The sequence below is a fragment of the Falco rusticolus genome, chromosome 3, assembly GCF_015220075.1.
Source record: "Falco rusticolus isolate bFalRus1 chromosome 3, bFalRus1.pri, whole genome shotgun sequence".
In the NCBI taxonomy this organism is placed as follows: Eukaryota; Metazoa; Chordata; class Aves; order Falconiformes; family Falconidae; genus Falco; species Falco rusticolus.
The window spans coordinates 28003648-28014734 of NC_051189.1; the positions used below are offsets into that span (position 1 = coordinate 28003648).

The 11087-nt window shown below is 38.8% G+C and overlaps 1 protein-coding gene across 3 annotated transcripts; it reads left to right on the plus strand.

The window, feature by feature from the left end:
- The first annotated feature begins 1179 nt into the window (after positions 1–1179).
- FBXO43 (F-box protein 43) lies at positions 1180–9572 on the plus strand. Of its 3 annotated transcripts, XM_037382131.1 has the most exons (6): positions 1180–1522; positions 1622–1697; positions 5273–6801; positions 7703–7808; positions 8687–8872; positions 8962–9572. In XM_037382131.1, exons 3-6 carry the CDS (start codon positions 5321–5323, stop codon positions 9208–9210), a joined length of 2022 nt encoding a protein of 673 aa, XP_037238028.1. In that variant the 5' UTR covers positions 1180–1522; positions 1622–1697; positions 5273–5320; the 3' UTR covers positions 9211–9572. The 3 variants fall into 3 exon arrangements, with proteins under 3 accessions (XP_037238028.1, XP_037238026.1, XP_037238027.1); XM_037382129.1 differs by lacking the exon at positions 8962–9572 and having other exon boundaries at positions 1180–1495; positions 7703–8716; XM_037382130.1 differs by lacking the exon at positions 8962–9572 and having other exon boundaries at positions 1180–1462; positions 7703–8716.
- The last annotated feature ends 1515 nt before the right edge of the window (positions 9573–11087 follow it).

An 11087-nucleotide genomic window follows, 5' to 3' on the forward strand; every position in this document is an offset into this window, starting at 1 on the left:
TTCCCCCTCGGGCCGTTCTCAGTCTGCCAGGCGCCGCTGCCAGCGGGTGGGCTGTGAAAGGCTGGAGGAGCGGCGGCTGCCGAAGGGCTGCAGGCATGCCACACCTCACGTACGAGGATTACGTTAGTTAATTTCGGCGTTTCTTTGCAAAGTCTCTATTTCGCTTCTTTCAACGTAGGCGTTGCTCTTAGAGTCACACACGAAGATTTTCCATCCCTCGTTCAGACCTGACATTGCGCCGGTGGAGGGAGAAAACTGGAAGTGTAAGCAGGGAAAGAACCAGAAAAATGAGAGATAACCCAGAGTAAACGTTACATTAGCGAGGTGGAGGAATACCCAGCAGAAGGTGAAAAATAAACAATGATTCACTCGGCCTTTCCTATGTCTCTGTGTAGCAAGCACCTGCTTCCCCCCCGGGGAAGCTGCTGCAAGGGTCTGCCGGTTCCCCGCCGCCGGCAGCCCCCCCCCCCCGCGCCTGTTTGAGGCCAGCAGGTAGGCAGGTGAGCCTGTGTAGCCCCACGTTATCCTTACCGAGCTCAGGAAAAACAGGCACCCAAGTGTTTTTGTTTTTAATCCAGATTAACTAAAAACACGGCAAAAACTAGGCGATATCAAGGGGCACCTCCCACCCGATTGACAGCTGACTTAAAGGAGACAAGCGCTCTGTGATTGCTTTGTTCCTGGGTCGTCGGGTACAAATTTACTAATTAACTCGGATTAATTAGCGACGTTACGGCTCAAGCTTAAAGGCTGTGGTGCAGATGAGGTTCATTAGCTGCGAAAGCCTCTGGCTGGCCGTGATCGACCAGCGCCTCTGAAGCCGCCCCCTTCAGCTCTGGCGCCCCCCCGGGAGGGAGCTGAGAGGGCTCTCACAGAGGCGGGAAAGCCTCTCCCTCACAGGGCACCTGAGAAGAAGCAGAGCAAAGGGAGGAACGACTCAGGGGCGCTGTTAGTGGTGGGCTGGGTGCGGCGGAGGCCGTAGGGATGAAGCGTAAAGCGTGAGGAGAAAGGCGAACCTTGCCCGTATCAGTTCGTGCCCCGAAGGAACGCGTTCTGCCGCTCGGCAGAGCCGCTCTCCTCAGGCTCCCCGCCCCAAGGCGGCGCCGCTCTCCCGAGGGCCGCAGCGCGGCAGCGGTTGGTAAGGGCGGGTAGTTCAAATCCAAGCGAGGGAAAGCAGCGGCCGCCGCACGCGAGGAGCCGGTGTGGGTGGAGAGAAGCCAAGCGGCTCCTCGCTAAGGGCAACGGGCCCCAGAGCCAGGTCGGCGAGCTGCTGAGGCGGCAGGATTCCTGCTCTCTCCAGCCAGCCGGGGAGGGAGGCTCCTCGCCTTCACCCCTTCTTGGGGGGCGCCGCCGACCGCCTCAGCCGCCCTCGGTGGTAGGGGGCCTCTAGGCGCCGTTCCCTGTGCCCAGCGACCTGCTCGATGAGGGGGTGAAACTGTTGCTTTCGTGTCCGTCATCCCAGGTGACCGAGAGACTTTCGGGTGCTGCTCCCTAGGTAGTCGTCAATTATCTTCGTCTCTGGGTAATTAGACGTTGTAGTGAACGCGTGTATAGACCAACTGAAAACTGTCTCAGCTGAATGTTTCTTTTACACCTCTCTCTATGTCCTTTCTCACTTTAGGTTATCGGTAGGGTAAACAACACTTTGAATAGAGTACCTTTGCTTTGGAAGATCTCGAGTTGCTTCACAAACTAGGGTAAGTGACCCACGTATTACAGATAGGATTTAGCCATGCCATCTTCAACATTAATACATTTGAAAGTATTGATGACTTCTCTAGTTCTAGATCTGGGTGCTCAAAGAGCAGAATCTTCAGGTATCTGCAGTAAAACTGACTCTGGTATCTTTTAAACCAGAGAAAATATTCTTTTACCACTAAAACTTTGCCTTTGTTTTCTTAACAACGGTGAACAGTGGAAAAAAAAAAGTACAGAAAGCATCTTGTTTGAGGCATAAATGTTCAGTGTGTGTTACTAGTGAATGTAAATTAGTACCAGCAACAGGCACCACTCTATCCTAGGACTCGTGTCTAAATTACAGGCACTATTTACACTGCCTTCTAGTAACCCATGTTTTTACCACTTCAGGAGGCTCTGTAAGATTAGGCTTGTCAGAAATTGTTCCTTGCCTAAACGTCCAAATCCTGTTCTTAATTTAGTTTGGGTCTCTGAATATGAAATATTCTGTTCTGTAAATTGTCAGGAAGTTTGCAGCTGACTTGTAGATCAATTTGAGAACTACAAAATTAATAATAGGTACGAGAAATGTGTAGAGCACAAGAATCTACGCTTAGCAGATATGGATTTTATTCCTTCCTCTATAACTGACTTGCTGTGTGACTAGTCTTTTCTTCCCTGCACATCTGTTTTATGATGTCTAAAACAACGTTAATAATACTTTTAGAATTTACTTCAAGATCCTCAAATGAGAAGGACTTGATGTCATGTATCAAATCCAGTAGACGAAACCTTTCTCCTGATTAAAAAAGCAAGTGCTTATAAAACAGTAGACAAGTCATAAGAGTTTTTATTGGGCATCTCTTATGAGTAGCATGACGCTCAATCATGTGGTGTTCAGCACCTCTGAAGGGCTTTCCCTTTTGTACTGTGTTAGTAAAATGAGACCTTGTGTCAAATTAAATCTTAATTTGCACAAGTAATACGTTTTGGGGGGAAAAAGTAAGTATACAAACCTGAGGTGTATACTGGGATTTACTGTAAAGAAGTATAATGGACATTGTTCACTCGGTGTCTGTAATTGCAGTGGCTTCCCTATAATTTTTCAAGTGCTGCTCAAAATCGATACTGTAAGCTCACAGGCTCCACCTGCTGGGCGTTGGCGTATTTACAGGTTTTCGGCTTTTAGGCTACCAACGCTCCTTTAACACTGCTATTTTGATCTCCCCTACAGCTGCAAAAACTTGTTTTTCTGTGATTTTTACGTTACTTGAAACACAGGTTTGCTTAATTCTTTTTTTATTGTCATATTTTAAATTTACTATACTCTTAATTGTTAATAATATTAGGTATTTTCTCCCATGGAATGTCCTGAGAATGAAACATCAGGGTAATCGTGGGTATGTGACCCTTTTTTTTTTTTTTTTTTTTTTTTTTTTTTTTTTTGGTGGGATTGGGATTTTGTATAGCAGTCTCTAAATAGCATTAAGAGTTTAAATCTCTGCCCATCAGCATTTTTGGTAGGAGTATCTCCTGGCAATGTTCATTAACTAACTGCAGTTCACCAAAATTCAGGGGGGGAAAAAACCCCACATACCTGTTCTTTCTTTAGATTACACAAAGATAAGGTCTTATTGTTACTACAGGTTTCTTTATAGGTCTTCCTCCTTTTACAAAAAGAGCTACGCTGATGTGGTCCTCTGCTCATAGTGTGAGTAATCAACTGAAGAGCAGCAGTGTACTACACCAAGGCACTTCATACCTTTTTCCTATATTTTAAATGCTATTTTCCAGTTTGACACTGTTTTCAGCTTATTGCCTAAAATGTTGAAAAGTGACGCAGATAAAAGGCTAGACACTGCTTTGAGTTGGTCCTGCACTGTCAAGGAAGCTACCCTAGTTTATGTAATAACTAGCTTATGTGTTTTGCATTTGCACTGTCATTTATTTTGCTAAGCAATAAAAGAGAATGAAGAAAAAGCAGCGAGGGAAAACAAATGTGAAGGTAAGGGAAAGGAAGCAGGCCACACTTCAGTTTGTCTTTTTGGAATTATCTTATACTTTGCTTTCCTGGAACAATTCTTCTAAATTACATGGACGGATTTTTTTTTTTTTGCATTTTAAATCTGTTTGATTTCTTACTGATATTAGCATGATTCTGTAGGCCTTCATCCAGGTTCTCACAGTCTGCCGTTTGATATCCTGTTCCTTTTGAACTTCTGTAAGCTGCTGTCTCCTCACAGCAGAAAACAAAACGAGATACTTTCTATACTGCAATGATCTTATAAAGTGCCTGTAGTACGGGTCAAAAAATGCTAATAACCCAAGATCAGAGAACAGTCTGTGTGCACCCACCCACCCACAGGCAATTTGGGTTCCCGCTACCTGTATTTGGTGGCTTAGGGCTTGACTAATTCAGGACTATTGGGATATTAGCAGTGTCTTAGTATTTAGTGTTTAAACCACCTTGTAAAGATTCCTATTTCTGTCTGTTCTGGAAATCAGTCAATATTTCCATGCTTTATGTTTCAAAATACCAGCAATATACCCCAGTAAAAGGTGCTGATTCAAACTTTGAAAGTCTTGCAATGTTGATGTGAACTGCTACATTTTCTGTGAGAACAGCCCTCATACTGGCATTACTCATAACATGTTTTATACGGTTACTGTGTCTGGTGTATATAGAAGGCAGTGACCTGTTGCCACTGGTTAGGGTGGAGAAACTTTGCCAGGTATGAATGTCAAAAAATGTAAGTCCGTATTCTTATACCTCTTATTTAAATGGGTGCATCAGCCACATGTAACTTTTCTAGGAAAATATATAGTAACTCTTAAAAGCTTTTATACTTACAAAGTTTAAAAGAAATAATCTTTCCATGTACATGGTGAGAGGATGTACAGTCAGTCTGTCAGTTTCTTTTAAAGAGTTTAAAACTTCATAAAACTCAGTTTACTGGCAGAGCTGAGCAAAAGCAGAGAGCTTCTTTACAAAGTAACATTAAAATGTTAAGGCAGGTAAGAATGCACTGTTCACTTTGTAACTAGGGGTTAAATTCTATTCACTCCAGGGTCTGTAGAGATCAAAATAACAGGGATACCTGTGGACTTGTGACTTCATGATTAATCCTCTCATTTTTCTTAAGGAGAAAATGGCATTTGTCTGAACTCATGTATTACTGTAGTTTCTAGTTCTCGAGGACTGAACTGTTAGCGGTTGGATGAACCAGTAACACAATGCTAATAAAAGTTTTGATTCTAGTGGAATGAGAGGGAGTTTTCTCATTTATTTCAGTACAAATGAGACTAATAGCTCTTTTGCTTGTTTGAAGTGTTTTTCCTTGGATGAGAATTGACAGATAAATGAGCTAACTGAATGTATGTTTTAATTTGCCTCACTTACGGTATACTATGCATTTTAATTACTCCCTTTAACCATCTACTTGATAGTAATTTATCTTTGTGTTCATGTATAAGCACTGTTTCTACTAAGACTAATGAAAACACTTTTGTCATGGCTGCTAGCTTGATAGACTTACACAAGGCTTTCTCACTAATCTGAGGGTGTTTTTGTGACTGCTTTTATCATTTGTTTCAGAAATAACATTGGTGTCTTCATCTACAAAGTCCAAGTGCCAAGGAGAAGATGTCAGACAGTCATTCAATAACGTTCAATGTTCTTAAAAGAAATAGATTAACATCTCCCAGCAGTAATTTTAAATACTCCAATTTTAATGACACATGTTGTGCTTCAGTATTTTTGGACAGCAGAGGCAACGAGTCAGTAAAAGATCTTGATGTAGACCATAAAGAAGCACCGAGTGTAACTAGTTTATCATTGCTACAAGAGCATTCTGAGCCCAATCATCCAAATACCCTTTTCCCTGTGACCTCTTGTGAAAATGAAATTAATTCTATCTCCTTATCAGAAAGAAGAGAAGCAAATAGAAGTGTAGATCTTTTTGAAACTCCTAGAGCGAGTAGAAAAGGCTCCTCACTACGCAGGTGGCTGCTTTTATCTAAGGCTGTTCCAGCTGGCACAACTGTAGGATGCTGTGAAAGGCAAGCTAGTTCTTCAGGAAGCAGCAGGAAAAAAATATTCTCTTGTGGTTTGAGCTCTGAAGAAAAACTTCCACAAACTACTTCAGATTCTTCAAAAGGTCAAAGTTACAAACCTCTGACAACTAGCACCTCAAAAACTGAAGACTCTAATCCTGTTTGCCCAAAAAGGAGACTTTCCTTTTCACAACAAAGGACTTCTACGCTAGATGAGTCCAAATGTAAGGACCCCTTATTGCTAGAACCAGAATGTTTATCTCCAATTCAGTGTAAGGATATTACTGTTAGTAACACCAATGAATTAAATGAAAGTGTCCTTATGAATGTTAGTGGTGGGTTGCTTAGGACTCCTACTTATGTAGGTGTGTTACCTGAGACCAATGAGGGTAAGTTCGTGACTTCTATCAACAGTCTTGTAGAGAACTTTAACTTTGAACTATGTGATACAAAGTCTCCCCCTGCCAGGGTGGCAAGTTACCCAGATCTTTCAACACCTGAGGACAGTGGATATAATTCACTTCATTTGGACAAATCGGGAGACTCATTGTCTGATCATGAGGGATCTTTCCAAGAGTTCTTCCAAAAACATAAAGAAGGTTCCAACATACTAGATAGTAAGAGAAAGACAAGAAAACTTGAGCGAGTTAGAAGGTTATCCACTCTTCGGGAACAGGGCTCACAGTCAGAGACAGAAGATCATCATGGCAGTCCTTCTACATCAACATGTATGTTAACAGAAGAAAGAAACCTTGACAGTGAAGGCCATGCATTAATTTTAGAAGAAGAGCCTAGTGGAGATGTAGTTCGAAGTCATGGAGATCTCTCAAGAACTCCAGCTCTGAAAATAGTTCATGATATTTGCTTGCAAAGACGAAGATCAGACCAAAGTCAAATATCAGAGAATATTGATGGAACAGAAATACTTGCATTAGAACATGTTCTTGCTGGACTTATTGGCAAGAAAATGGGCCTTGAAAAATTAGATATTTTAACAGAATTAAAATACAGAAATTTAAAACATGTTCTTGCTATAGTTTTAGATGCTTTGACAGTGGAAAGTCTATGCAGGTAAGTACTACTCCCCAGCCACCTCCGCCCCAAAAAGGGGAAAATATGTGTTTCTGCAAATAGAAGAATAAGTTCTGGAATAGCAGGTGGTGTCAATAGAATTTTTTTGTTTCTGAGGAAATTAAAAAGTTTTGTCACCATTAACTAAGTGGCTTTTTCTGTGTAGTTCTAAAAATATATTGTATGGGGGAACTAAAAAACTAAACCAACAAAAAGCCAAACATGGGAATTATTAAACTTAAAACTAAATCATAGTACTTACAATTTTACAATGTATTAAACATTTCTTTAAGCCTAGAAAGCAATTTCTTATTAAAAGTTCCTCAATAATGCATAGTACTCAAAAAACCACTTTCTAGATCTGTTCTTATGTATTTAATTTCATCAATTATTTCTAAGTACAAAGATTACTCAAAGAATTTTGGTTCATGACTAATGTTCTACATTAACTTTCAATCAATAGAATCTGTCACTTATTTTGAAGAATTTAAGAATGCCATGTGTGTTAATAGTTACAAAGGGAATGGGAGGATAGGTGGAAGTGTAAGTGCATGGATGTTTTCAGAACACTTAACAATCAAAAATGCGACTTTAGAAACAAACCTGGTAAGTGGCTTATGTGGGAGCAAGAAATTTATTTAATTTTGTAAGTCAAAATATGCTGTTATTTATATCGCAATTGTTTTCTAGACTCTTCTGTTATTCTATACAGTGGTGCATAAGAGTACAAAAGATCTGTGTTTCATAACAATACATTGTATTAGTATATAGCAGTAGTCTGGAAAATAACCAGACGAGTATATGATATCATGCACAAATCTTTAAAAGGTAGTCTTACTATCATGACTTCTGTACAACTCTGCAGAAATGTGAAAGTGGATACTTTTTTAATTTGTTCCAGTATTTGGAAAGTAAGCAAAACCTGGCGTGAAATCATTGTACAAGATAAAAGTGCAGATAAGAGGAGAAAGTCGTACATAGAACAACACCTGAAAGAGGAAGCTGGGGTAAGGTTTGTCTCAAAGGTAATATTTTTTCAAGTGTGAAAGATGACTAGTCAGAGGAAACTTCTTGTAAAGCTACACAAAGGCAGCTGATACAGTTCCAACATCAATATGTGAAGGATTCTAACAGGAGAATTAATAGCTTTTATTGCTTTTTGAACTGTTTGCAGTTTGAGTACTAGTCTTTCAACCACATAAGACTTTCTCTACCTGTTTTCCTGAGAATCCTGTAGCATCTCTTCCTCAGATGATTCTGGATTTAGATATTAAACCCATACCTTTGTGCCATGCTGTTCCTTATTTTCCATTTCACTCTAGTCTGCAGTGCTGTAGGACCCCCTCTAGACTACTTCCTGATTATTTTCAGGAATGCTTGAAGCTAAGTTTCTTCATGGTGTACTTCTGAACATTGGAAGGACATATAGAAGTTTTTAAAGGGGTATCTAGAAAATCAAACATATTAATAGAAAAGTATTTTTTTCAGATTCTCCACATGTGTATACATATGCACTTCAGTGTAACCTTGCTTTAATTCTGACAAAACTTAGGTTTGCTGTTTCAATGCTTGCTGTTGAGTTGTGTCCTAATTCAGAAACGTGAGGACCAGCAGAGAGTGCTAAAAGGCAGCTAGCTTTTCATCCTACTCATTGGACTCTTTTTCTAATGGTTCCTGTCTCTTGTTCCCTTAATAAATATAGACATTTAATGGGAAATACATGTACTATACATAATTTCCTTTTCTAATGTGTTATTGCAGATGGAAAACCAAAAAAGGTGAAAAATAGCTGCAAATTCTAAGAAAACCCTAATTTGCTTGCTTTTGTGTTGGTTTTTTTTGGTTTTTTTGTTTCCCTTTCTTTATAATTATAAAACTTTACCAGGAATATTTCTTGAAAGCTGAAGATGCTGCCACAAGAGTTAATGTTCTCAGTAGATCTGCTCTAAGGCCTGTTCAAGCTCAAGCCAGAACTCCTGTAGCACAAACACCACCATCATACGCTGAACTTAAACCCAGGAGATGCAGTTCTGCTCCCCATTCAACTAGTAGACAGGAAGAATACATAAAAGTAAGTAGCTAAACCCCTTCACTTTCAGGTGTTATAAAACTTTCATTTACTAGAACTAAGTAGCTTTTCTCTCCCTCCTCTTGCTACAGGTTGCTAAAACGCTTTTCACTGACGAAGCTCTAAAACCCTGTCCAAGATGTCAATATCCTGCTAAGTATCAATTGTTAAAGAAATGGGGACTATGTAGCAGAGAGGCATGTGCATTTGAGTTCTGTATTTTATGTCTGTGTGCATTCCATGGGTCAAAAGAATGTAATAGTCTATCTGCAAAACAGAAGAACAAAAAAGATGCTCTTCCGGGAAGTGCCCAAAGCAAAAGAAATTTAAAAAGACTCTAAATTTGTAAGGCGTGTAAGTCCTTATATTAATTCCTCTTCCCCTTCTCCTAAATTTCGAATCTTGTTCATATTATTCCTAAATATATGCATTCTGAAATTCATGTTCAATGTGTTTTTGACAACTTATCAAGATGCCTTCTCACGTACATATCTTAATCAATTTAATATATTTGGTTTTGAAAAGTGAACATTTTAAAACATTTTATGTCTTGTTTTAACTATTCTGTAGTAGCTAGGCATTTACTAACATTTTTTTAATAAAGTATCTTGAATGTACTCCTCAATATCTACCTTACAGCACCTCATAGATGTTTAAAAATGTGATTCTTGTCTTAATGACAAATTAAAGAAATACACTTAAAAAAATATTTTAAATGGGATTTATTTATTCACTTTAAATTACAGTAAATGCTTTAAACATATATTAAAGTGGGGCGTTAGGTACATATGCACAAAATACTCCCTATATAAATGATGTTACCTCAAAAGCAATATATTAGTTGTCTGAATCTTACATCAGTATAATTATTTTGTTATTCTCTTAGCCTCTGTAATGCAAGTCAATATAATAATGATTTCTAAACCAAGCTGATATTTTGTGGATATTCTATTGTACTGATTTTTACAGAGGTTTTCTTTACTTGAAAACTTCAGGTGATACAGTATATATTCACATATCTAAATATGCTGTTTCATTACCCTTGTTGTGAGCTTACCTTTATACTTAGCCTAACCTTACTTCAGCTCCAGCTACTGGATAATCTTCATACTTCTGCTTGAATTAAAGTATCATCTACTGCTAGAAATCATTTTTTCTCTAGCTGTAGATTGATTAATGGAAATATCTGATTTTGCTCTTGAACTAAATATGCTGATCCTTCACAGGAAAAGAATTCAGTCTGTTTCTTGGACCTCAAATGATTTTTGTGGTGTGATGGGTTTAAAAAAAAAACAACAAAACCAACCCCACCCCCACCCCCCCCAGCAATAATAAATAGCTTGCAATACAGGTGATGGAAGTGGACATGGTATTTGCTCTATGAAGATATATTATATATTATAATTTTTTTCTCTAATTGACATCATCCTACTTGTCCTTTCAAGGAGTTAATTTGTCACAAGCATCTTGCAGAATGCTTGTAGTCAGCTGTGTTTCTTCCCCACTCTCCCTCTGTTTTTGTCCTATGTGTTCTATTTTTGATGTTGTAACTTTACTATGTGTATTTGTAGGTAAGCCTTATCATAGAGATTTAAAAAGTAGTCTGATTAAAAGGAGCTTTCAACTAAGCAATAGGCTGTGTATTTGCCTCTATTAATATTTGTTTGCACAAACTTTTTATTTTCATTGTCTGAAAATCATAACTGAGACTTTTCTTTTTCTGTCTTTACATACAACCTGTGGATGTTAAAGGCAAATGAACCATGATAATTCACTTCAGAATGTTCTAGAGACATCACTTCCTATTTCTAATCTCTAACTGTTGTGAATTGTAATTTGGTTAGTAATTTCAGCATACTTGATTTCTGGGATAGGAGCTCCACATAGCATTTGGAAGGAGGAGCAGCAACATGGTTAGTAAAATGCCATAGAAGTTTTAGTACTAACACTATTAACCAAACATAGTATCATTAAAGAAGGCATCGAACCAATATCTGCCAGAATACCATGTTTATTGCATGAATAAAACTATGAACACTGTCATTACATATTTGTATTTCCTAAGCCTTTGCATTATTCTTGTTTAACATTAGACTGGTAACACTTGAACCGGAAGATTGAAAGAGGAGTTTATATAGAATCTATTATGGCGGAACAATGGAGGGGAAGGATTTTGGGGCAAGCTAGGCAATACAGAGGTATGTGTGTATGCAGTTTT

What these genes read in the sequence shown, in the direction of transcription:
- FBXO43 (XM_037382131.1), top strand. Translation starts at nt 5,321, where the DNA reads ATGTCAGACAGTCATTCAATAACGTTCAATGTTCTTAAAAGAAATAGA. An exon ending in ACCTGAAAGAGGAAGCTGGG is followed by an intron (nt 7,809 to 8,686) that starts GTAAGGTTTGTC and finishes AAACTTTACCAG; the next exon opens with GAATATTTCTTGAAAGCTGA. An exon ending in GACAGGAAGAATACATAAAA is followed by an intron (nt 8,873 to 8,961) that starts GTAAGTAGCTAA and finishes CTCTTGCTACAG; the next exon opens with GTTGCTAAAACGCTTTTCAC.